The sequence below is a fragment of the Sus scrofa genome, chromosome 5 (assembly GCF_000003025.6).
Source record: "Sus scrofa isolate TJ Tabasco breed Duroc chromosome 5, Sscrofa11.1, whole genome shotgun sequence".
Classification (NCBI taxonomy): domain Eukaryota; kingdom Metazoa; phylum Chordata; class Mammalia; order Artiodactyla; family Suidae; genus Sus; species Sus scrofa.
In genome coordinates, this window is record NC_010447.5 from 509,280 (window position 1) to 535,812 (window position 26,533).

General features: G+C 54.9%; 1 protein-coding gene across 1 annotated transcript in view; it reads right to left on the reverse strand.

Annotated features, from left to right (window-relative positions):
* Positions 589-26,533, reverse strand: part of MOV10L1 (Mov10 RISC complex RNA helicase like 1) — a 57,562-nt gene continuing 31,617 nt past the window's right edge. The window contains exons 14-26 of the mRNA XM_021091343.1: positions 19,950-20,008; positions 18,891-18,988; positions 10,272-10,380; positions 9,908-10,077; positions 9,358-9,508; positions 8,713-8,833; positions 8,342-8,441; positions 8,077-8,241; positions 7,468-7,641; positions 3,107-3,256; positions 2,255-2,362; positions 1,223-1,360; positions 589-1,123 (exon numbers count right to left, since the gene is read on the reverse strand). Coding sequence (XP_020947002.1) covers positions 1,028-1,123; positions 1,223-1,360; positions 2,255-2,362; positions 3,107-3,256; positions 7,468-7,641; positions 8,077-8,241; positions 8,342-8,441; positions 8,713-8,833; positions 9,358-9,508; positions 9,908-10,077; positions 10,272-10,380; positions 18,891-18,988; positions 19,950-20,008 — 1,639 coding nt within the window. The 3' untranslated portion in view covers positions 589-1,027. The remainder of the gene's footprint in view (positions 1,124-1,222; positions 1,361-2,254; positions 2,363-3,106; positions 3,257-7,467; positions 7,642-8,076; positions 8,242-8,341; positions 8,442-8,712; positions 8,834-9,357; positions 9,509-9,907; positions 10,078-10,271; positions 10,381-18,890; positions 18,989-19,949; positions 20,009-26,533) is intronic.

Sequence of the window (26,533 nt, forward strand, 5' to 3'; positions counted from 1 at the left end):
CGGGACGCCTGCCCACACCGCAGACCAGCTGTGGCCTGTGGTGGTGACCACCTCCCCATGCACGTGGCCAAGACCAGAACTTTCTCCCGTCCTCACCAGCTTCTGTTTCTGGGGCCAGCCTCCGCCCACCAACAGACCCACGACAGCCACCGGTGGTGCATCTGCAGTTAGGAGCCCTAACCTCAGGCGAGGCTCCAGCTGGACCTCCAGGGCCTCAACTTCCCCACCTGGGGGGCTGGGGAGACACTGCTGACAAAGGAGCAGGCCCTGGGAGTGGGGTGGCGGAAGCTGGTTCTGGGGGGCCCTCGGTGTGGACGCGATCCCTTGCCCCCGCCCCCACTTTCCACGTTTGTGGGACACATGGGGAAGTCCCTGTGACCCTGCCCATGGCTGCCAAAGGTGGGGGCACAGACCCGGCACTGCTGCACCAGGACACGGGGTGGGCAGGACACTGATCCCATCCCCGGCGGCCGGCCTGTCTCAGACAAAGCACCCGAGGGGCTCCCCACAGCTGGCGCGGGGAGTGAACGTGGCTCAAGTGCCAGGAGGGGAAGGCAAGGGACTGGCAGGGACCTGAGGCCTTGAGGATGCCCACGCCCATGTTTATTGCAGTGACGGTTGCAGTAACCATCCAGGGGCAGGGTGGGCACCGGCCAGCGTGCGGAGCTGACAGCGGCATGAGCGGGTGTCAGACCCAGGAGCCCCGGTGCTTGTGACCAAGGCTGAAAGACGAGGCAGGCTGGCAGGGGCCCCGCCCAGACCTTCATCAGCGGGGGCTCCGGGGCGTCTTCCGGCTCCCGCAGACAGTGGCTCTGCTGGCAGGAAGGGGCAGCCGCACACTTGGCCACAGCCGTGGCCTCCAAAGGTGGGGGGGGCCAGGGTGGTTCCAGGAGGGGCACAGGAAGGGGGCCGCTGCCCCGAAATGTCATCCCAGGACTGGGTGGAGGGGGGGCGGCTGCCGCCAGGAGGTGGGGCCCTCGGTGGGGGCGGGGCGGGGCCGGAGCCCCTCCCGCAGGCGGCCAAGGGCTCACTTCTGCAGGGCCTGCAGCTCCGGCGGCAGGTTGCATCCCGTGTAAACACCACTTGTGATGCTGTACTCCAGCAACGCACCGAAACAGGGGTCCTGCTGACACACAGAGAGGCCTGGCCTCACACTCGGCCCGCCACGCAGCATCCTGCCATCTCGCCCCGGCCGGGTCCCTCCCCGGAGCCCACAGCTCACCCGCACGAGAACGTGAGGATTCCCGAGCACGATCAGCAAGGCTTTGGGTCTGGTGATGGCGACATTAAATCTTTTCGAGTTGGACAAAAATCCCAAAAAGTATCTATCGTCTTCAAATCTATCTTCGTTTGACCTTACCTGAAAGACACAAAGAAATGAGTATCTTAACATTTTTGGCATGTGACACGTGAAACGTTAGCATGTGGGAGACTCCTTGGGTGGTTAAAGACCATGAGAGCAGCAGGGTGGGCGGCAGGCCTCACTCCCCTGTGTCTACACCCAAGAGAACCCTCCAAACACCCGGGGGTCAATTCCAGGTGTGGGGTTGTAGGCGAGGCCGCGCGCTGTCCTGTGCGCACTTCCTAATCTCTCTGCATGTAACATACGCACTATTCGCTCAGGGTCATTTTTCTCAGCCCAGCCCTTGGCACGTGGAGTCACCGGGCCAGGGACTGAACCTGCGCCACGGCAGTGACAATGCTGGGTCCTTAACCTGCTGGGCCAGCAGGCGACGCTGATCAAGGCGCTTTTCAGGCTTCTTTCCGCATCTGCCTCCCCCGCGCGCCCTGTCGCTGCCGCTGCCGCAGCCCTGCCTTCCTCCTGCAACGTTGTTAACTACGGCTTCCCGGCTTGCTTCCCTCTAGTGCCTTTTTTTTTTTTTTTGGTCTTTTTGCCATTTCTTGGGCTGCTCCCACAGCATATGGAGGTTCCCAGGCTAGGGGTCCAATCGGAGCTGTAGCCGCTGGCCTACGCCAGAGCCACAGCCACGCGGGATCCGAGCCGCGTCTTCGACCTACACCACAGCTCACAGCACCGCCGGATCCTTAACCCGCTGAGTGAGCCCAGGGATTGAACCCACCACCTCATGGTCCCTCGTTGGATTTGTTAACCACTGCGCCACGACGGGAACTCCATCGTGCGTCTGTTTTAAAAGCGCACCCACAGGTCACTGCCGAGGGGCAGCCCGGGCCCCGCCCCCCCTCCCCCGCCCGCCCCGCCCCCGCCCCCGCCCCGCCCCGCCCGGGCACCTACAGTGGAGATGATGATGACCAAATACTCTTGCCCTTGAAACTCCTCCACGGACCCGACCTTCACCTCCGCCAGACCGACGTTCCGCAGGAGGATTTTGATCTTCTCCACCTGCGAGGGAGACGCGCGGAGGCTCCACCCACAAGCCTCCACGTTCCTTGCGGTTCCGCACAAGCCCGCCGTCAGGGGGACCGGGGCACTGCTGCCTGTCAACTGCCAAGCAGCTTCCTCCAAGTCCAAGCTGGTCGCGGCACCAGCCCTGACCTCAGGGGCACCGCGGGGGCGGGGCGGTGGGGGGCACCTCCCGGAGCCCCTCCCCCGCGTGCGCAGCAGGGGTGCCCCGTTTTGCAGGGAGGCGAAGACGCCGGCCTGCGGACGTGGATGTCCCTGGCGACGGCGCTGGGCCTAGGCCGTTCCAACAGGAACCAGGCGGGGAGGCCACAACCGAACAGCTGGGAGGAGGGACGAGGGGGAGGATCCTGCCGGCGGGACGGCTGACCAGCTGCACAGGACGGGGGTTCAGCCCTCCAGGGGTAAAGAAGAACCAACTGGAAGCTGTGACGCGGGAACACAGGTCCTGGAAGCAGGCCCCGCTTTCACCGGGACCACGGGAAGGCCAGTGCAGAGCGGCTGCCCTCGCCACCCAGGGGAGGGCCTTCTCCTGCCCACGGAGCGGGAGCCCCCCACGGTGGAGGCCACCCCACATGCCTGGCCCCCAGCCTCCCCGTTTGGGGCACACGTGCAGATGCAGGGGGACTGGCTGGGCAGCCCTCCACAGAGCCGTGGCCACCTTCCTTCCCCAGACCACCCCCCCCCCCGGCAGAAGATGGGGGAGCTCCCCGGGCAGGTCCACACCTGCTTCCGGTAGGGCGTGATCACGCCGATGTCCCCGGCAGACACCTGGCTGGAGACGCTCCTGGCCAGGAGGCAGCAGTAGCGCATGACCTGCACAGCCTCCGTGGGGTTGAACCACGACGGGCTTCTCCCTTCACGAGCTTCGGTGCCCTGAACAAGCAGGAGACAAGAGAATGGCATGTCCGTCCCGGAAGTGCAGTTTCTGACAGAAGCTTGTGGAGGCTCTGCGGACGAGGAGAGAAGCAGGTGCGGCAGGCAATTCAGCCCTGGGCAGGGAGCCCTGCTCCCAGGCAGACTCACGCTGGCAGGGCCGCCCCACGTTAGCTCCTGAGAGACTCATCCCCAGCTGCGGAGATGCTGCAGAGAAGGGGCTGGAGGGGCAAGTCTGCGGCCTGGGGAGCTGCCCCCCTGCCCCGGCTGGACGGAGGGAGAGAAGAGCCCAGCGGACGAGGCCTAGGAGCTATGGGCGGAGCAGAGCACCTGGCCTGCGGAGGCTGCCGGCCAGCTGGCACCGACTTGGCCACAAATTTTTAAAAGCAGAATTCATAGGCCTTTGTTCTTGGTCAGAACCTAGTGAAACTAGAAATAAAAAACAGGTCACCGAAATATTCTTAGTGGAGTTCCTATTATGGCTCAGCAGTAAAGAACCTGACGAGTGTCCATGAGGACGCGGGTTTGATCCCTGGCCTTGCTCAGTGGGTTAAGGATCTGGTGTTGCCATGAGCTATGGTGCAGGTTGCATATGCGGCTTGGATCCCGCATTGCTGTGGTGCAGGCTGGCAGCTACGGCTTGGATTTGACCCCTGGCTGGGGAACTTCCATATGCTGTGGGTGCAGCCCTAAAAAGAAAGAAAAAACCCCCACAAAAAACCCAGAACACATTGTTTAATCGCACCTCCCCCCCCATTAAATACCGAGGAATAAACCTGACCAAGGAGGTGAAACACTTATATGCTGAGAACTACAGACTTTTCTTTCTTTCTTTCTTTTCGGTCTTTTTAAGGGCCACGCCTGTGGCATATGACCATTTCCAGGCTAGGGGGCTAATCGGAGCTGCAGCTGCTGGTCTATGCCAGAGCCACAGTAACGCAGGATCTAAGCTGAGACCTACACCACCGCTCACAGCAATGCCGCATCCTTAACCCACTGAATGGGGCCAGGCATCGAACCTGAGTCCTCATGGATACTAGTTGGGTTTATTATCGCTGAGCCACAACGGGCACGCCACAAAATCTTCATTAAGGAAATTAAAGAGGATTCAAAGAAATGGAAAGATAGCCCATGCTTCTGGTTTGGAAGAATTAAAATTGTTAAAATGGCCATCCTACCCAAAGCAGTGAGATTTAATGCAGCCCCTATCAAATTACCCATGACATTTTTCACAGAATGAGAATAAACAACTTTATTATTTAAAATTTATATGGAACCACAAAAGACCCAGAATTGCCAAAGCAATCCTGAGGAAAAAGACCAAGCAGGAGGCATCACGCTCCCAGACCTCAGACAATATTTCAAAGCCACAGTCATCAAGACAGCGTGGAACTGGTACAGAAATAAACCCAGACATCCATGGTCAATTAATCTCTGACAAAAGAGGCAAGAATATAAAATGGGAAAAAGACAGTCTCTTCAGCAAGTGGTGCCGGGCAAGCTGGACAGCTGCATGTACATCAACGTCACCAGAACGCACCCTCCTCACACCACGCACAAAAACAGACTCAGAAAGGCCGAAAGACTTGAACACAAGACTCAACACCACCCAGCTCCCGGAGGAGAACACAGGCAAAACACCCTCAGACAGCAACCGTACCAACGTCTTCTCAGGTCAGCCTCTCAAGGCGATAGACGTTGAAACAAAAATAAACCATGGGATCTAATTACCCTTACAAGCTTTTGCAGAGCAAAGAAACCATGAAAAAAAGCAAGAAAAGACAACCCACAGAATACGGGAGAAAACACCTGTAAGCGACGCGACGGCAAGGGCCTCACCTCCGAAACATACACACAACTCAACAGCAAAAGCAAACGACCCTATTAGAAAATGGGCAGAAGACCTGAAGAGACATTTCTCCAAAAAAAGCATACAGGCCCGTGAAACAAATGCTTGACACCACTCATCACTAGAGAAATGCAAATCAAAACTACTATGAGGGACCACCTCGCGCCAGTCAGAACGGCCGCCACAAGTAAGTCCACAGGTGACAAATGCTGGAGAGGGTGTGACAAAAGGGGACCCTCCTGCACTCTTGCTGGGACTATGTAGACTGGTACGACCATGGTGGAGAACAGCACGGAGCTTCCTCAGAAAACGAGATACAGAACTACCATGACGCAGCAATGCCACTCCTGGGCATGTGGCCAGACACAACTACAATTCGAAAAGATACCTGCAGCCCTATGATCACCGCAGCCCTGTTCACAAAAACCAAGTCATGGAAGCAACTACATGTCCACTGACAGATGACTGGAGCAGGAAGATGTGGTATCTACACACAGTGGACTACTACTCAGCCATAAAGAAGAACAGAATGATGCCCTGTGCGGCAACACGGATGGAACTGGAAGCTCTCGCACGGAGTGCAGGCAGGCAGAAAGAGGAAGACAAATACCACGGGACATGACTTCCAGGTGGAATCGAAAACACGGCACAGATGAACCTGTCTACAAGAGAGAGCCAGACTCGCAGACCTGGACAACAGACTGGGAGTTAGCTGCCAAGGGGGCAGGGGAGAGAGTGGGGCAGACGGGGAGTTTGGGGTCAGGAGACGCAGACTACGACATTCAGCGTGGGTCAGCCCTGAGGCCCTACTGCACAGCACAGGGAACTCTTTCCTGTCTCTTGTGACGGAACATGATGGAAGGTAATGAGGGAGAAGAGAGTGTGTGTGTGCGTGTGTGTGTGTGTGTACACACATGCAACTGGATCACTTTGCTGCACAGCAGAAACGGGCACGACCCTGCGGACCGACCATACTTTAATAAAAACCACTGAGAAAGATGGAGCTCCTGCTGTGGCGCAACTGGTTAAGAACCTGACTGCAGTGGCTCAGGGGGCAGGGGTGGCCTGGGTTCGACGGCTGGCCTGGCACAGTGGGTTAAAGGACCTGGCGTAGGTCCTGGCTGCGGCTCTGATGCACTCCCTGGCCCAGGGATTTCCACATGCCGCAGGTTCGGGCATTAAAAAGGGAAAAAGGACAGAGCCCCGTGAAGACACACTGGAAGGCAGGGCAAGGCGCTGGCTGTGTCCCCACGGGGACGAGGCCGAGGAGCGCTGGGGCCGGGCGTCTTGTCTTTTGCGAATGACAACAAACCAAGAAAAGGTGAGAGCACGTTCGAGACGGGGAGGGCTAAAGACGCAGCTGAGACTAAGGAGGCAGAAAACGAACAGCCAAGTCCAAGGCTGCCTCTGCAATCCCCCCAGACGGCTAGTGTCTCAGGCTTGGGCACAGCCCCGCTGTCCCCTGGGCTGTGTCTGAGCACAGGCGCGACTGCTCGTCTTCCTGGGCAAGACCACGCTGCCGTGCCCTCGACGCTCTGGGCTGGGGACAGAGCTCTGGGGGAAGGGCTGCCAACAGGGGAGTCAGGTGACCCCGGGGTGCCACGCCCCAGGGGACAGTAAGGGCCCAGGCGGCGCTGCAGCCCCCTGGACTCACTCCCAGGGCCCAGGCGGGGCCCCGTACTCAGGCCCTGGAGACTCACTAAGGCGACACATCTGGACTCGTCTCACAGCCCTGCTGCAGGTTTATCCGGTGGGCTGGGGCGCTACTTCCTTCTACTCTCTTACTTCTGGCTGTGCCCACGGCAGGGGGCCGTGCCTGGGCCAGGGATCGCATCCGTGCCAAGGTCATGCCAACAGTCCTGACTCTACTGCGGCAGCAGGGGACGCCCTCTGCTCCCTCTACAGCCCCCTGCGCGCTCGCAGCTCCTCCCCAGCCAGCCTCTCCATCAGGCTGCCCTCCACCAGTTCCCGTGCTCAGGCCACCGCCCTCCTCAGCTGAGTCCCTGCCGCGCCCCCCACGGTTTCTGCTTGGCTTTTCTTGACACCAGGTCGCTCCGACCCGGAGCTGGGGAACAGCGTTCCCGACGTTCCGAAGCAGTGGCCAGTGGGGCCTCACGGCAGGGGGACCCTCCTCCCTGCGACTCTCTGCATCCAGACAGCGGGCGCCCCCAGCTGCGCCTGCACTCACGTCCACCTCCGCCACAGCAGGGCGCCCTCAAGGCCTGAGGGCACCGGGGGACCCTGCCTCTGCCCCAGAGAGGGGCGTCAGGACCAAGCCTGCCTCGGGTTCCACCCTGGGCAGGCGTCTAGCAGCCCCGCGCAGACCCGTCAGCCGCCCGCCGGGGCCCGGCCCGCAGCTCACCCTCACCCCGTGGAAGACCAGGGGGAAGCCCTTCCTCGGCAGCTTCTCCCAGCCCAGCAGGGACGTCACCACCTTGGGGTCGGCGCACACTTCCAGCTCGCGGTGGTAGAAGAGCCGGGACGGCAGGGCCAGCAGTGCCGAGTGGGACCTGTAGTTCTTCACGAGCTTCGTCACCTGCGCGGACGAAGCAGGGGCAGGTCCAGGGCCAAGGTCAGCTCGAGCCGGAGGGAGAAAGCAGCCGGCCCACCGGAACCACCCGCGGTGCCCTGCCTCCGCTGCGCACCCCCTGTGGGCTGCACGGCCCCACGGTCTCATGACCCCAGAGAGCAGCCGGGGAAGCCCGCGCCCCCGCACTGCTGCTGCTGGAGCTCTCGGCTCGGCGCCCAGACCCCCGCCATTGGCCTCAGCTGCCGCCTGGGACAGCCAGCTGGTCCTGGGGAGCCCCTGCGGGAGCCCCGCAAGCACACTTCTGAGCTCGGGAGACAGAGGAGTTGGGTGCCTGTGGCCCAGCCGGGGGGTGGCGGCAGAGGGGCCACTGGCCGGGGCGTGGCCCGTGGACGCAGGGAGATGGACTCCTGTCTGATCCAACAGCAGGGGGTCCGAGCTCACCAACAAGGGGTTGTAGGCGCCACAGGCCCCGAAGGCGTCTTCATCCCGCAGGTATGCTGGCCGCGCCATCAGCCTCTCCAGCATGGAGACGTTCAGCCCGTAGGCCATGGCCAGCCTGGACTTGATGACGGGTCCGAGCTGCATGGGGTCTCCGGCCAGGATGATCTATGACACGCCAACGGGACAGCGGTCGGCGGCTGGTCCACAAGGGAACGCAGCAGGGGCAGAGCCAGCCCCCGCCCTGGGGCGACCGCGCGGGCCTCACCTGGCCATCGATGTCCGAGATCAGCCCCAGGGGGATGAGGCACTCGGGCTCGCTGGCCTGGCCCGCCTCGTCCACAAACACGTGTGTGAAGTGTCCAACTCTAGACCAAACGCATCCCAAAGGCTCATGCCTGCCCGGCTGTCCCGGCCAACAAGGCCTCGCCTCGCTGCCCCTGCCCCCTCTGCACGCTGCTCCGCTCCTGCCACCGTGCCTGGGCACCGCCCGCCTCCACCACACCGAGCTCCCCCCGCCTCCGTCTCGGGCTCACCCCCCCCCCCGTCCCACCCGCGCCCCTGGCCTGCAGGGCCTCCCTCACAGTCAGCTCCCCTGGCTCTGGGTGCGCCCTGAGCCCCCAAGGGCCCAGCGCCCACCTCAGCCCGATCTGGTAGAAGAGGCCCGCGCTGCTGCACGTGGTGATGACGACCCTGAAGCGGGAGGCTCTCCAGACGTCCTCCCCGTCTCTGCAGTACGGCTTGATGGCGTCCAGATGGTCTGGGGGGCGGGAGGGGGCGCAGGTGCCCTTCAGACCCCTGGGCACGTCCTCTCTTTCGCGGCAGTTCCCAAGCCGGGGCCCGAGCCCCTGCAGCAGACGTGTAACCCCCTGCACCACAACGGGAATGCACGAAGCATCTCTCTCGACTGGACGTAACCGAGCTGAAAGGGACCCCAGATGCTCCCGTCCTGCTGCCACTTCGTAGTCATGACCGAGTAGCGAGGGCTTTCTGAAGTCAAAATGTTTCATGTTTTCCTACCAGTTTTGCCCACGTCTTACAGACTCTCGAGCCAGGACGGCGACATACAACCCTGCGGATCCTTCCCCCAAGAACGGCCCCCGCTCTCTAGACGCAACCCCCCCTGTTCACCCAGCCAGCAGCTTCTGCAGCAAACCAACGCAGCAGAGCCAACGCAAACAGTCCTCGGGAGCCACTGACCGAGCCCCAGCCCTGAGCAGCGCCGAGACGGCACGGGAGACCTGCGCGCTGGGGAAGGGAACCGCCCCGGGCCGGGGCCAGCGCTCACCTCCTCGAAGCGGCAGGTGGCGTTCACGCGGACCATGGCGCCGGGCCGCAGCCCCCGGCTCTCGTGCAGCCGCAGACACACCAGGTCGGCCGCGCTGTTGGAGGGCGCGCAGACCAGGATCCGACTGTCCGGCAGAGCGTGGAACACCTGCATCCAGGGCACGCGGGAGGCAGAAGAGGAGGCGCACCAGTCCCCTGCCCGTGCCCCCGGGGCCTGAGCCCCGGCTCCCCCACAGCCTGAGGCCGAGGCGGGGCTCCAGGGGACCCCCGACCGGGCCCGGCGGCACTGGGGGCGGGTGCGTGCACGCTGACCTGCGTCCCAAAGGAAGCAGAGCACTGAACGCAGACTCCACTTCAGTCCCGACGGACCAGACACGGGTGCCGTCCGCTCCTCTGAACCCCAACCCTGCGAAGCTGGCACTTACAACACCCTGCCCTCAAAAGGAGATCACTGGGGATTTGCAAGCTCCCTGCGGCCTTGTCCTGGTTCTTGCCTGGAGCCACAGCTCAGCTGGTCTATGGGGACGCGCGGCCCGCGGGGCGCTACCTGCAGCACAGCCTCTATGACTGTCACCGTCTTCCCAGTCCCAGGAGGCCCGAACAGGACGTAGGGCAGCGGGCGGCAGTCGCCACTCAGGATCCTCTTCACCGCCAACTGCTGGTTCTCGTTCAGCATCGGGTTGAAAAACCCCTCCCTGGCTCTCGGGGTTCCGGTGACTACATGGGGCGGGGGGTGGGGGGAGAAGGGGCAGGCGGGGGGGAGAGGGGCTCTGAGGCCGCGGGGAGGCAGGCCCCTCATGCCCCGCCTCGGCCCACGTGGCTCCTGTGGCACCGTGCGGTGTCACCCAGTCTCCGTGGCCAGAGTCTGTGTCTTCTCCTGTGCAGAAGCTGCTGTGTCCCCAGAGACTCACCCAGGCCCCCGTCCCCAGGGAAGGCCGGAGGTCCCGCAGTGTCCTGAGCACCTGCCCGCCGCTGCTCCTCTGGTGCTGGCTTAGTTTGGTCCTTCGTGGCTTTCCTATTCTGGAAATAACCATGCAGAAAAACAGCTTAAGCAGTGTTTTGTGAAGTTCCTGCTGTGGCTCAATGGGTTAAGAACCCGACACAGTGTCTGTGAAGATGTGGGTTCAATCCCTGGCCTCGCTCAGTAGGTTAAGGATCTGGCGTTGCCCCGAGCTGTGGTGTAGGCGGCAGATGCAGCTCGGATCCCACACTGCTGTGGCTGTGGTGTAGGCGGGCAGTTGTAGCTCTGATTCCACCCCTAGCCTGGGAACCTCCATGTGACATGGGGACGGCCCTAAAAAGACAAAGAAAAAAAAAGCAAGTTTTCTGTTCACACAGGCTCAGAGCGCAGAGACAATTACCAACGTGTCCTGCTTGTTTCATCTCCTTTCCAGCTCTCTGCACAGATCACAAGTCATGCCCTTAAAACATAATGAAGATAGAGTATCGACTAAGAAGGTGCTGGAAAGCTTTGTTCAAAGTCCCCTTTCAAAAATAAATTTCTGTGACGATGACACAAAAACAAAGGGTGACCTTTCACTTGAGTCCCGCGTGTCTTCTCTCCCGGGAGACGCCGTGCCTCTGGGGGAGAGCCTGCAGGGCCCGAGGCAAGTCCAGGCCCCTGGCTGCCCTGGGGCCCCCGAGGACGCTCTCCGCAGTCACAGGCGTGCAGAGGCCCGTCTCTGCTCCGGGCAGAACCTCGCCTGCCTCCGGGATACAGCTGTGCGTGGATCCCGCCGGGGAACTGGTCTCACAAGGTATTTAAACAAAAACGGAACCTGACCTGGACCAACGGACCTGTTTTGCAAATGTCCCGTTAGAAGCAGCGTGGTAACAACCAGCTCTGCACGTGCACCGTGGGGTCATCATGCGGCTCCGTTCGCAGGATTAACCCCAGAAGTAAAACTGCCCCGCTGTCCTCACAGCGCAAATCTCCACACGTGGCATCACACTGAGCCCGGTCTCAGCCACGTATGCCCCTCCGCTGCAGCGCGAGTTCTGCATGGTGTAAATGACACACACGAAAGTGGGCACATGACGAGCTCCGACACACACACATATCTGGGACCCCGCACCACAAGGGCCGAGCACGCCTCTCCAGCCCCCGAGGCCCCTGGCGCTCCCCTGGCTCCGGCTGGCCCGCATGTGCGCGAGGCTCTGTCCTCGGAAGCGCAGGGTGTGCGCCTTTCTGGCCGTGGGCTTGCAGACGCCCAGCCTTGCCGGCGGTCTGCAGACGCCTGTGCCACCGCGGGTGCCGTGTCTGTCCTCCCTGCCGAGAGGCTGTAAGGAGGGCCCCGCGGGCGTTTCTGGCCACCCCCGAGCGGCCGCTGTGAACCCTCCGGGGAAACGCCCTGCGGCCCTTCACGGGGGCTCCTCCTGCTGCCCAGGCTCTCAGCCAGGGCGGTGGCATCTGGTTTGTCCTGGCCGCCCTGACCCGCGTCCCTGCTGACGAAGCTTGTCCAGCGCCTTTTCGGGGACTTGCCCTCTGGAGGCTGCAGGTAAAACGCTTGCCCACGTCGTCAGCTGTGTTTTAAATGGAGTTTTTACTTCGCTGAGTGCGCACAGTTCTATTCTCCACGCAGACCTCGTGTCGCACACGCGCTCTGAAGTATTTCCAGCCTGTCACTCGTCTCTGCTTTGCCTTCACGCTTTTCTTCTTTCATGGCCACACCTGCAGCATATGGAAGTTCTGGGCTAGGGGGTCGAATCAGAGCTGCGCCCCGACCTACACCACAGCGGGTGGCAACACAGGATCCTTAGTCCACTGAGCGAGGCCAGGGATCAAACCCCCATCCTCACAGACACTATGCTGGGTTCTCAACCCTAAGCCACAACAGGAACTCCACTTTGATGTTTTTTAAAGAGCAAAATACTTAATTTCATTGAATCATTTTTTAAAAGTATTATCACTTGTCTTTTTAGGGCCACACCCATGGCACATGGAGGTTCCCAGGCTGGGGGTCCAGTTGGAGGTGTAGCCTTGGGCCTACACCACAGTAACACAGAACCCGAGCCGCGTCTGCAGCCCACACCACAGCTCATGGCAACACTGGATCCTTAACCCACTGAGCGAGGCCAGGGATGGAACCGGCAACCTCATGGTTCCTAGTCGGATTCATTTCCGCTGCGCCACGATGGGAACTCCGAGTCACTTTTCTTTATTGCTCAGACTCTCAGCATCACATCTGAACACTCTTTGCCTGACCTAAGGACATGAAGATTTTCTTACCTGCTGTTTAGCTTCTAGAGGTTTTGGTTTCACACGCAGAGCTGTGAACCACTTGGAGTTAATTTCCGTACTTGCTGTGTGACACGGGTCCCGGTGGACTTTTCTGCACAGACAGCCCACTGTCCCGGCACCGGTTGTTAAAAAGACTGTCCTTTCTCCACGCAACTGCCTGGAGTGTCCGTGGTTCAAATATGTGTGGGCCTATCTTGGGGCCTTTTCTTTTGTGCCACTGATACACCTGCCACCCTAACAACAGAACCACACTCTTGCGCCCCTGTGTCTTTGTAGCACATCAAAAGAGTCTGTTCTTTCTTCAAGATGTTTTGAAGTTCCCGTCATGGCTCAGCAGTCAGCAAACCCAACTAGCAACCATGAAGACACAGGTTCGATCCCCAGCCTCGCTCAGTGGTTTAAGGATCCAGCGTTGCCGTGAGATGTGGTGTAGGTCGCAGACGCAGCTCAGATCCCACGCTGTTGTGGCTGTGGTGTAGGCCGGCAGCTGCAGCTCCGATTAGGCCCCTGGCCTAGGGGCCTCCATATGCCACAGGTACAGCCCTAAGAAGCCAAAAAAAAAAAAAAAAAAAAAAAAAAAGATGTTTTAAACTTTTAAAGCCCTTTGCATTTATGAATTTTGTAACTGAACAGCCTGCTGAGGTCTGGACTTGAGCAGCGCCGACCTTCTAGGTCAAGGTGGGGAGAGAACCTGTCTTTACCATTTGTGCCTCTGGCCCACGAACAGTCTCTCTCCAGTGCTAGGGCTGCTGCTTCATCTCACCGGTGATTTGCAGTTTGCGGCGTTCAGTCTTGCACATCTGTCAGATTTATCCCCAATACTTTAAAAAACACTTCCGTTTTTTTTTTTTGACTTTTTAGGGCGGCACCTGCGGCATATGGAGGTTCCCAGGTTAGGGGTCTAATCGGAGCTGTTGCCGTTGGCCTACGCCAGAGCCACACCACATCTGAGCCGCATCTGCGACCTACAGCACAGCTCACGGCAACGCCGGACTCCTAACCCACTGAGCAAGGCCAGGGATCAAACCCGCAACCTCATGGGTCCTCGTTGGATTCGTTTCCACTGCGCCACGATGGCAACTCCCTGGATGCTATTTTAAATGGCCTTGATTTATACACGTTACACATAGAGCACATGTTAGGGTGCATCTCTGTGTGTTATCTCACATTCTACAAACTTGTCAATCACTTGATCGTTCTCACAGTTGCATTTAAGCGCCCGTCGGCGCGTCTTCAGGCGTCTTTGCCAGCTGCCTGCTGGCAACCTCCTGGTAGCGCCCACCAGTGGCAGGAGCAGATGCACCTGGACTTGGAGCCTGTGGGGACAGAGCCTCAGGCACCGAGTAGGTCTGGAGATGGAGGAAGGTCCCTTCTGTTTCCAGTTCCCTGAGAGTTCTGGTCGACAACAACGGATGCTGGATTTTTTTAAGATGCCTTTTTTCTGTCTACAGAGATGAGATTTTTTTCTCTTCAGTCTGTTGATGTGCTGAATCACACCGACTGTGAGGTTTCTGGGATGAAGCCTTCTTTTCCTGGTGTCTGTCTGTCTGTCTGTCTCTCTCTCACTCACACGCTGGCCTCTCTCTCATGCACACACACGCGCGCGTTCTCCAGAGAAGCAGGACCAATAGGACGTACATAAACCGAAAGACGCCTATTCCGAGAAGCTTGGCCGAGAAGCCCAAGACTGGTGGGGGCAGCTGGAGGCCAGGAGAGCCCCCGCTGAGCCCAGGGGCGGCTCACGGGGTCCAGCAGGAGGCCCCTCTCAGCCTGCCTGTTGTGCTCAGGCCCCAGGGCACTGGACAAGGCCCCGCCCTGGGGCGGGCAACCTGCCTGACGCTGCCCACGCTCTCAAGTGCTGACCTCGTCCAGAAATACCATCCCAAGCGCACCCAGGATCATGTTTAACCACACATCTGGGCATCCTCGTGGCCAGGCAGGCTGGCACAGACAAGTGACCACCACCACCTCGCGAGTCTTTTCAGCACCTGCAGGCTGTGGAGACGGCACCCCCGCCCCCGACGCTGGCGGCCTGGGCCTTCGCTCTTCCCCATCTGGCTTGGCTGGAGGGTGAGCAATTTCACTGATTTCCTCAAAGCACCAGCTTCTGGGCTCACCGCTTTTCTCTACGCTTCCTCTGTCACCTACCTCACTGGTTACCACTCCAACGTTGAACTTCCTTAGCTGGGGCTTCATTTATTCTTCCTTTTCCAGTTTTCTGAGGAGGACGCTGAAGTCATTAGTTTGGAATCGTCCTCCCTCTCTAATGTGCTCATTTAGTGGCACACATTTCCTGAAAGAACTCCTCGGCAGCTGCTGACACCTTTATTTCTTTGCTTTTTAGGGCCGCAGCCGAGGCAGATGGAGGTTCCCAGGCTAGGGGTCCAATCGGAGCTACAGCCGCAGCCATGTGGGATCCAAGCCAGGACTGCGACCTACACCACAGCTCACGGCCACGCTGGATCCTTAACGCACTGACCGAGGCCACGGATTGAACCCGCATCCTCATGGGTCCTAGTCAGGCTCATTACTGCTGAGCCGCAATGGGAACGTTCTTCCAAACATTTTTTGATACATGGTGTTCTCATTTTCATTCTGGTAAAACCACTGATTTCCCTACTGACTTTTTTTTGATCTACAGATAATTCGCAACTGTGTTTGCAGTTTCTAAATAGTCGGACGTTTCCAAAGACCTTTATGCGCATTTGGGACGGCAGCCCTTCGTGGTCAGAGAGCGCATTCTGCATGACTTCCATTCTTTCCATTTGAGACCTGCTTCACGGCCCAGGCAAGGCCCGCCTGGTACGGCTCCACGCCCACCTCTCAGGCAGTGGGTATCCAGGCCTGGCTGTGGGGGTCTGCCAACATCCCACGGGTCAGTCTGAATTGGCCGCGTGCCCCGACGGCACCTGTGCCGCCCTCGGTCCTCCTTTCCCACCGGACACCTGTTCCGGTGACCCTGTCCAGCAGCAGGTTTCGTGCGCACGCGCTTGGGGACTGCTGCGCATTCTGGACGAGGTGCCCCTCGTCCTGACGACATGGCCTTTCCTCCTCTTTACCTCTGCTCTAAAACCTACCTGGACATCAGTGTGGCTGTTCCATCTTTTGACTGTCAACTTTTCCATGCTTCACTTTTTGTTTCTGTTGCACCAGGATGGGAACTCTCTCTCTCGCTATATATTCTTTTTCTCAAATTATCCTCCATCATGTTCCATCACAAGTGACTGGATACAGTTTCCTGTGCTATACAGCAGGATCTCACTGCTTATCCACTCCAGAGGCAGTAGTCTGCATCTACCAAGCCCAAACTCCTAGTCCACCCCACTCTCTCCCCCTTGGCAACCACAAATCTGTTTTGCACGTCCATGAGTTTCTTTCCTGTGGGAAGGTTCATTTGTGCTGTATGTTAGATTCCAGATATAAGTGATATCATATTTGCCTCTTTCTGACTGACTTCACCTAGTATGTGAATCTAGTTCCATCCACATTGCTGCAAACGGCATTATTTTGTTCTTTTTTATGGCTGAGTAATATTCCATTGTGTGTGTGTGTATGTGTGTGTATATATATATGCCACATCTTCTTCATCCATTTGTCTGTCAATGGGCATGGAGGCTGTTTCCATGTCTTGGCTACTGTGAACAGTGCCGCAGTGACCACAGGGGTGCATGCATCTTTCCCAATTGCAGTTTTGTCTGGATGTATGCCCGAGAGGAGGGCTGCTGGATCACATGGTAGCTGTGTATCCAGTTTTCTGAGGAAGCTCCAGGCTACTGTCCACGGCAGTTGTACCAATTTTCCTTTCCACCAACAGTGCAGGCGGGTTCCCTTTGCTCCACATCTTCTCCAACATTTGTTCTTTGTAGACTTCTAATAGCCATTCTGACTGTGTGAGGTGGTACCTCACTGTAGTTTTGATTTGCATTCCTCTAATAATTAGGGATGCTGAGCATTTTTTCATGTGGCTGTTGGTCATATGTATGCCTTCTTTGGAGAAATGCCTATTCAGGTCCTCTGCCCGTTTTTCAATTGTTTGTTGTTGTTCTTCTGTTGTGAGTTGTGTGTTTTGGAGACGAAGCCCTTGTTGGCTGCCCCATTTATAGCTATTTTCTCCCATTCTACAGGTTGGCCTTTTGGTTTTTAATGGTTTCCTTTTAAGGTGGACTAGGTCCCACTGGCTGGTTTCCGTTTTGGGTGGTAGATATTTTATAGTCCAGTTAGCAGCCTGGCACTTTGGGCTGTGGCTGAGTTACTTAGGGAGGGTGGGAGTTTTGGGGCTCAGTCAGCACCCTCTGAGGACCCCCAGAAGACCCGTGTGTGTTCTGGCTGGGGGAAGAGGGCCTTCCTAGCACCCAGGGGCCCAGGCTCTGCAGGGGCTCTTTTCCTCACAAGCTGACGCTTTAGGGAACTCTGCAGATGGGAAAGCTCTGCCCAGAGAACCTTGTCCACCGTGTCCATGAGCTACCCAGGGCTGCCTCCTCAACCTGGCAGGCCCCGGGCTTCTCCCAGGCGCCCCAGGCCAGGGAGCGGCAAGGCTGCCGCTGCAGCTGTCACGGCAGTCTCCTCCTGCCTTTCTCTTCTCAGGAATCACCGTCCTGCAGTATCTGATGCTCAGGGTCTCAGCCTGCTGTTTCCTGTATTTTGCCTGGTTTTTAATTATTTCGGGGGGAAGGGAAACCCAGTCCCTGTAATTCCACCTTGGTTGGCTGGTGGAATGGCCTTGAGATGATCTGCAATTTAGCCAATCTATAACAAGTTACTACTCTCCGATTAAAAGTATTAATAAGATTCAGCCAATCAGGACGTGACCCACCTACTAAAGAGAAACACCTGCTCACCTCACAGCCGCCATCAGCACCAGAGACCCCCCATGAGAACTAGGCAGTGGGACGGGCCAGGAAATGAGGGTGAAGAGAGTCTGCAGACGACCCTTTTCTGCTTCCAGAGATCAGATACAGACGACACGGCCGATTACTTTAAAGGAAGCCTTGGAGTTCCCCTTGTGGCTCAGTGGGAATGAATCTGACCAGCATCCGTGAGGACACAGGTTTGATCCCTGGCCTCGATCCGGGGGTTAAGGATTCCGCGTTGCCATGAGAGGTGGTGTAGGTTGCAGATGTGGCTCAGATCCTAGTTGCTGGGGCTGTGGGGCAGGCCGGCAGCCACAGCTCCGATTCATCCCCTGGCTTGGGAGCTTCCATGTGCCGCAAGGCGGCCCTAAAAAGACCAAAAGGAAAGAAAAGAAAAGAAAGGAAGCCTCCTGCTGTTTCTGCCACAGGATTTTCTGTTACTATGGAAGCATACTAAAGCTTTGTTTTTGGAGAGGGACCATAAAATGGCAAAAGGGTTTCTAAATATTAGGTATAATTTAAAAAGGATTACAAACTCAAAACACATGATAAACTTACTCAAAAAAGCAAATTCCATTAGCACAGCATTCTACGTTCCAGGTTTGACCACGGCACGGAGGGCTTTTCTTTTTTTTTTTTGTCTTTTTGCCATTTCTTGGGCCGCTCCCACGGCATATGGAGGTTCCCAGGCTAGGGGTCTAATCGGAGCTGTAGCTGCCAGCCTACGCCAGAGCCACAGCAATGTGGGATCCGAGCCGCATCTGCAACCCACACCACAGCTCACGGCAACACTGGATCCCTAACCCACTGAGCAAGGCCACGGATCAAACCCGCAACCTCATGGTTCCTGGTCGGATTCGTTAACCACTGCGCCATGACGGGAACTCCCCCCCCCCTTTTTTTTTTGTCTTTTTGGGGTTTTTCTTGTTAGTGGAAATACAGTGATAAATAAAACCACTTCTATTTCACTCATGGAGATACACAGAGCGCCCAGGACAGAACTGGTACCTAACAGGTGCTATGTCACCATTTACGGAGCTCCCGCATCACATAATTAAGAAATCTCCGTAACACTGTGTAATTTAAAACTTCACTGCAACACACGCAACACTGGCGGAGCGTGCGGTGCTTCTGGGCACGTGTACCAGCGTGTATATACGCCTGCCGGCATGTACACCAGTACCATACAGTTTACGAGTCAAGTTTAAGCCGACGCGAACAGGTCTGCACCTTTCTTTTCCCCACCCAGCATATGCTGTGGCCGTCTTGACCCCAGCACGGCCGCACGGAAACTTCACGCGACATCTGTACTGTGAAGTCTTTCGCTGGTTTTACTTTAACTGTGATTTTGGGCCATGTGTGAACGGCGCTCACGACACTCCTCGGACACGCTCATCAGCTGAGGGCTGATCGGTGATCTACATACATCAAAGCGGTACCTTGGAGGTGGACTGCCCGTCCTGTGGGGGGTCCCGGGCATGGCTCCAGTTCCATGTCACCTGGGGAGACTGCAAAATGACTTCTTCTGGAAACAACACTTTCAAAACAAGCAAAGGTAAGAAGGCAGACATTACTGGTAAGCTTGGGAAAGACAGACAGAGCCGGCCCTGAGGTCATTCCAGTCTGTGCACCACACCCCCCCCCCCCCGCCCCCGGCCTGCCCTCTGCTCCTCGGCCACAGCACACGGCCAGCACCACAGATTTGTGCATCAAAGCCATTTACGTGGCTATTTGCAAGGACAAAAACGAGTTGCATCAAGAAGGGAAAAGCAGAGTGCAATCACTTTATTTTTAATAATTTAGGCATGCTATTTTCACATGGTTGCAGTAGTAGGAAAATGCTGAAACTTCCCAGTAGAAAGAAAAACGCTGGGTGTAACATGGTTTACTTTTTTTTTTTTTTTTTTTTTTTTTTTGCTTTTTGCTTTTTAGGGCCATACTTGCAGCACATGGACGCTCCCAGGCCAGGGGTCGAATGAGAGCTGCAGCTGCCGGCCTACACCACAGCCACAACAACGCAGGATCTGAGCCGTGTCTGTGAACCATCTACAGCTTGTGGCAACACCAGATCCTTGACACACTCAGCAAGCCTAGGTTTTGAATCAGAATCCTCGTGGATCCCAGCTGGGTTTGTAACCTGCTGAGCCACAATGGGAACTCCCCCCTTTTAGCTGAAGCGTAGTTGTGCTGATTTCTGCCGTCCAGCACAGGGACCCGGTCGTACACGTCCACACACTCCTCGCATTAGCTTCCGTCGCGTCCTGTCCCGGGAGGCGGGAGGGCGTTCCCAGGCTGCATCGCAGGACCCCGTTGCTCATCCAGTCTCAGTGGAATAGTTTGCATCTGCTAACCCCAAACTGCCCCCGGCCGTCCCACCCCCCCGACCCCGCCAGCTCTACTTCTGACGCACAACTAGAGACTGGTTTACACAAAACTCTGTGTGGAGCTTCTAAAAAGACTCCTGGAAGACGCCACACCATCCCCCACGAAGGAAATACCTTTCGCACCCAAGTGGACGACTTGCTCAAGGGCAAAGTGACACCGTCGGCTGGTGGTCCTGCAGGAGAAAGCAACACCTGTCACCACCCTGGACCTTCAGGGAACACTCACACAGGGCGGGCCACCACCAGGGGGGCTGCAGGCCACGGGCGGCCACCGGGCAACTGTCAACATGTCAGTCGGGACAGCAGAGGCGCCTTCCCTTCTCAGAGTAGTTCTCTTTTCATGCAGAAGGTGGACGCGTAGGAGGAAAAGGAAACAGCACGGGTCTTGTTGGGGAGATGTTCCCAGCGCTGCTCAGGCCGCAGGAAAGCATCTCCGACCGGGAAGAGCTGCCCCTTGAATCCCACTCAAGTGACAGCCCAAAGATGGAGTCAGGCAGGCGAAAACTCTCAGAGCTCATCCGCGCACAAACGGGCTCCCGCTAAGACAGGAGCAGCCTGGGGGAGCGGCGCAAAAAGGAAAGACTTACCAGCAGGAGGCAGCAGAGCAAGAAGTCACTTAGGCAAAAAAGCGTGTCCATTATGACAGGGTCACTGTCCTTCAGGGGAGGCTGGGGCTTCTCTGGCAGACACCGCCCCAGGCTCCTGATTGGCTGGTTTAAGCGTCCATCCATTTCTGGCAGACACCACCCCAGGCTCCTGATTGGCTGGTTTCTGGGACCGTGAGATTCTAACTGAGTGAAACCTGTCTGGTGACTGACGTGGGGGTTTAGCACAAGCAGCTCCACTGTGGGCCTGTTGTCTTTTTTTTTTTAACACCACAAAAAGGGTAAATGGAAAATGGAAAATAAAATTCTGTGGTCAATGGAAAAAGACACCAAAGCTCCAGAGCCCCAGAGGGCCTGGGCCCCACCCAGGCACAGAGCCGGCCCATGGCGTCTCAGACTCAGGACACACGCGGCTGTCGGCAAAGTCCGGACCTGGGCACCCGAGGGACCGTCTCTCCCCTGGATCTGGAGGTGTGGGTCACATCAGGGCCCATTCCCACGCAGCGTCCCAGGGAGGCGTGCGTGGGGCCGGAAGAACAAGAACCTCCCCTGTGTGGCTCCTAGGCCCCCGGCTCCTGGCAGCCCCCTTGCCCCCTGGGATACAATAAACTCCACCCAAGATGAGTAATCACCAGCAAAGACCCTCCCAGGACTTAGACTTGGCAAGACTGATTCTAAGAGAGAAAAAAAAACCTCAAAGCGAATCACCGAACGAGGAGGAAACCCTGCAGTGGGAGGTGCAAAAGCCGCCCGGCACAGACCGCAAGGCGACAGGGTGCGCAGACAGGACGCCCGGTCAACCTGCAGACCGTCACCTTGGCCTAAGTGCACGAAGAACACAAACCCTAGAAGGATATTATGGGAGGAATTCACAAAAACAAAACATCACGGTTCTCATCCTGGGCATAAAAGGAAGGGTCCAGAAAGTTATCCAGTTCAAAGAGCCATCTCGAAGGGATTAGGACAGCGGAACAGAGGGCTGGAGCCCAACTTCTCTCACAAAAACAAAATTACAACCAAATGCTGAGCAACCGTCAACTAAATGGACTGGCGACTTTCAAAAAGATTCCAGAAGACAAAGAGGAGGCCACATCAAGAGGTAGGAGGGTCGATTACGTGATATAAGCAACCCCATACCTCCTGGGTGGGAAGTCCACAGACTGGAAAGTAACCATCACAGGGACTCACCTACAGAGGAGAGAGTTCTGAGCCTCATGTCAAACCCCCAGGCCTGGGGAGAGTGAGCCCCCGGAGCATCAGGCATTGAGGGCCAGCAGGGCTTGTGCACAGGAGCTCCACAGGACTGGGAGAAACAGAGACCCCATTCTTAAAAGGTGCACACAGACTTTCACGTGCACTGGGTCCCAGGGCGAAGCAAGGGCTCCATAGGAATCCGGGTCGGACCTGACTGCAGTTCTTGGAGGACCTCCTGGGAAAAGTGGGGTGAGTGTGGCTTGTTGTGGGGGAAGGTCATTGGAAGAAAAGCTCTCAGGAATATGCAGCAGCAGTGCCTTTCTCTGGAGGGGGCCATTTTGGGAAAATCTGGCCCCACCCATCAGCGCTGAGAAGCCCCAGGCCAAACAAAAATCCAGGTGGGATCACAGCCCTGCCTCTCAGTGAACAGGCTGCCTAAAGAACCCCTCCCCCCAAGGCACAGAGCCACCTCTAATCTCACCCAGAGACAAAGCCCCACCCACCAGAGGGGTAGGAATCCGCTCCACCTACAGTGGGCAGGCATCAGGCCCTCCCATCAGGAAGCCTACAGCAAGCCCTTGTACCACCTTCAGCCACAAGGGGGGCAGACACCAGAAGGAAGAGAGGCTACAACTCTATTATCTGTGAAAAGATCACCACACCAAAAAAACCAATAAAAGTGAAAAGACAGAGAACTCTAACTCAGATGAGGGAGAAAGGAAAAACCCCCGAAAATCAGCTAAGTGATGAGATCCTCAGCCTCCAGGAAAAAGACTAGACTGTTGATGCTGAAGATGATGCAAGACATTGGAAATAAACTGGAGGCAAAGATGCATAGCTTACAGGAAACACTGAGCAAAGAGATACAAGATATACAACTTAAACAAGAAGAGATGCCAAATACAATAACTGAAATAAAAAATTCACTAGAAGCAGCTAACAGCAGAATACAGGAGACAGAAGAACGAATAAGTGAGGTGGAGGACAGACTGGTGTAAATTACGGATGGGGAACAGAAAAGAGAAAAAAGATTGAAAAGAAATGAAGAGAGTCGCAGAGAACTCTGGGACAACGTGAAACGCACCAACATCCGTATTATAGGGGTGTCAGAAGGAGAGAGAGCGAAGGGGACAGAAAAAATATTCCAAGAGATAACAGCTGAAAACTTGCCTCACATGGGAAAGGAACCACTCACTCAAACCCAGGGAGCACAAGGAGTACCATATAAAATAAACCCAAAGAGGAACACACCGAAGCACATATTAATCAAACTGACCAAAATTAAAGACAGAGAGAAAATCCTGAAAGCAGCTAGGGGAAAGAAACAAATCACATACAAGGGAACCCCAATAAGGTTATCGGCAGATTTTTCAGCAGAAACTCTGCAGGCCAGAAGGGAGTGGCATGATATACTTAACGTGATGAAAGGAAAAAACCTCCAACCAAGATGACTCTACCCAGCAAGGCTCTCATTCAGATTTGAAGGAGAAATCAAAACCTTCACAGATAAGCAAAAGCTAAGATGATTCAGCAACACTAAACCAGCTTTACAACAAATACTAAAGGAACTTCTCTAGGCAGAAAAGGCCGCAACTGGAAAAGAAGATACTACAAATGACAAGGCTCACCAGGAAAGGTACATATACAGTAAAGATACGAAATCAGGTATGCACAATTATGCCACCAAAATCAGAAATCGTGAGAAGATGAGGGTACAAATGAAGGACACTGGAGATGCACTTGTAATTGAGAGACCACCAACTTCAAACAATCTCATATACATATAGACTCTTATATCAAAACTTCAGAGGAACTGCAAACCAAACATCTACGATTGATACACAATATGAAAAATCAACTCAAATACAACACTAAAGATAGTCATCAAACCAGAAGAGGAGAGAACAAGAGAAGAAGGGAAGGAAAAAGAGCAACAAAAACAAATCCAAAGCAATTAATACAATGGCAATAAGAACATACATATCAATAATTACCTTAAATGTCAATGGACGAAACACCCCAACCAAAAGACATAGACTGGCTGAATGGACACAAAAACAAGACCCATACATATGCTGTCTTCCAGAGACCCACTTCACTTCTAGGGACCCATACAAATGGAAAGTGAGAGGATGGAAGAAAATATTCCATGCAAACGGGGATCAAAAGAAAACTGGAGTAGCAATACTTGTATCAGACAAAATAGACTCTAAAGGGACAAGGAAGGTCACTACATAATGATCAAAGGATCAATCCCAGAAGATACAACAATTTTAAATATCTACGCAGCCAACACAGGTTCACCACAATATATAAGGCAACCGTTAACAACCTCAAAAGGACAAATCAACAATAACACAATAGTAGTGGGGGACTTTAACACCCCACTTACAGCAATGGACAGATCAACCAGACAGAAAATCAATAAGGAAACACAGGCCCTGAATGAAGCATTAGACCAGATGGACTAAATACATATTTATAGGACATTCCATCCAAAAGTAACAGAATACACATTCTTCTCAAGTGCACCTGGAACACTCTCTAAGATTGATCACATCCTGGGCTACAAATCCAACCGCAGGAACTTTAAGAAATTTGAAATCCTATCAAGCATCTTTTCCAACCTCAACGCTATACGACTGGAAATCAACAACAAGAAAAAACTGCAAAAAACACAAACATTGGAGACTCAACAACATGCTACTAAACAACCAATGGATCACTGAAGAAATCAAAGTGGAAATTTAAAGAATACCTAGAAACAAATGACAACGAAGATACAACACTCCAAAACCTATGGGATGCAGCAAAAGCCGTTCTAAGAGGAAAGTTTATAGCAACACAAGCCCACCTCAGGAAACAAGAAAAAGCTCAAATAAACAAGCTAACTTTACATCTAAACCAGCTTGAGAGAGAAGAACAGACAAGACCTAAAGTGAGCAGAAGGAAAGAAATCAGAAAGATCAGAGCAGAAATCCATGAAATAGAAACAAAGAAAACCACAGAAAAGATCAATGAAACGAAAAGCTGGTTCTTTGAAAAGATCAACAAAATTGATAAACCCTTAGCCAGACTTATCCAGAAAAAGAGAACTCAAATCAATAAAATTAGAAATGAATAGGGAGAAGTAACAATGGACATCACAGAAATACAAGGATCACAAGAGACTACTATATGCAACTATACGCCAATAAAATGGAAAACCTAGAAGAAATGGACAAATTCTTAGAAAAGTACAATCTTCCAAGACTAAACCAAGATGAGAAAGAAAAGGTCAACGGACCAATCGCAAGTACTGAAATTGAAACTGTGATTAAAAAACTTCCAACAGAGTTCCCATCGTGGCGCAGTGGTTAACAAATCCGACTAGGAACCATGAAATTGCAGGTTCGGTCCCTGCCCTTGCTCAGTGGGTTAAGGATCCGGCGTTGCCGTGAGCTGTGGTGTAGGCTGCAGACACGGCTCGGATCCAGCGTTGCTGTGGCTCTGGCGTAGGCCGGTGGCTGCAGCTCCGATTCAACCCCTAGCCTGGGAACCTCCATGTGCCGCGGCAGCGGCCCAAGAAATAGCAAAAAGACAAAAAAAAAAAAAAAAAAAAAAACTTCCAACAAACAAAAGTCCAGGACCAGATGGCTTCACAGGTGAATTCCATCAAACATTTAGATAAGAGCTAACACCTCTCCTTCTGAAACTGCTCCAAAAAACTGCAGAGGGGAGTTCCTGTCGTGATGCAGTGGTTAACGAATCTGACTAGGAACCATGAGGTGGCGGGTTCAATCCCTGGCCTTGCTCAGTGGGTTAAGGATCCGGCGTTGCCGCGAGCTGTGGTGTAGGTCGCAGACGTGGCTTGGATCCCCCATTGCTGTGGCTCTGGCGTAGGCCGGTGGCTACAGCTCTGATTCGACCCCCAGCTTGGGAACCAAGCCCAAGAAATGATAAAAAAAACTTCAGAGGAAGGGACACTCCCAAACTCATTCTATGAGGCCACCATCACCCTGACACCAAACCAAAGATACCACAAAAAAGGAAAACTACAAGCCAATTTCACTGATGAACGTCGATGCAAAAATTCTCAACAAAATACTAGTAAACCGCATCCAACACGACATCAAAAAGATTGTCCATCAGGATCAAGTGCGATTTACTCCAGGGATGCAAGCGTTCTTCAGTATCCACAAATCCATCAGTGCGATGCACCACACGAACAAACTGAAGAATAAAAACCATACGATCCTCTCAACAGACGCGGAAAAAGCCTTTGACAAAATCCAACACCCATTTCTGATAAAAACGCTTCAGAAAGTGGGCAGAGAGGGAACCTACTTCAACATCAGAAAGGCCATAGATGACAAACTCACAGCGAACATCATTCTCAATGGTGGAAAGCTGAAAGAATTCCCGCTGAGATCAGGAACAAGACAAGGATGTCCGCTCTCGCCTACTCTTCAACATAGTTTTGGAAGTCCTAGCCACAGCAATCAGAGAAGCAAGAGAAATAAAAGGAATCCAAATTGAAAAGGAAGAGGTAAAACTCTCACTATTTGCAGATGACATGATACTATACCTAGAGACTCCTAAAGACGCTACCAGAAAACTGTTAGAGCTCATCCACAAGTTGGGCAAAGTCGAAGGATACACAATCAATACACAGAAATCGATGGCATTTCTATACACTAACAATGAAAGATCCAAAAGAAAAATTAGGGAAGCAATCCCATTTACCACTGCATCAAAAAGAAAAAAATGGGCAAAAGACCTAAATAGACATTTCTCCAAAGAAGACATACGGATGGCCAGGAACCACATGAAAAGATGTTCAACATCACTCATTAGTAGAGAAATGCACATCAAAACCACTGTGAGGTACCACCTTACACCAGCCAGAATGGCCATCAT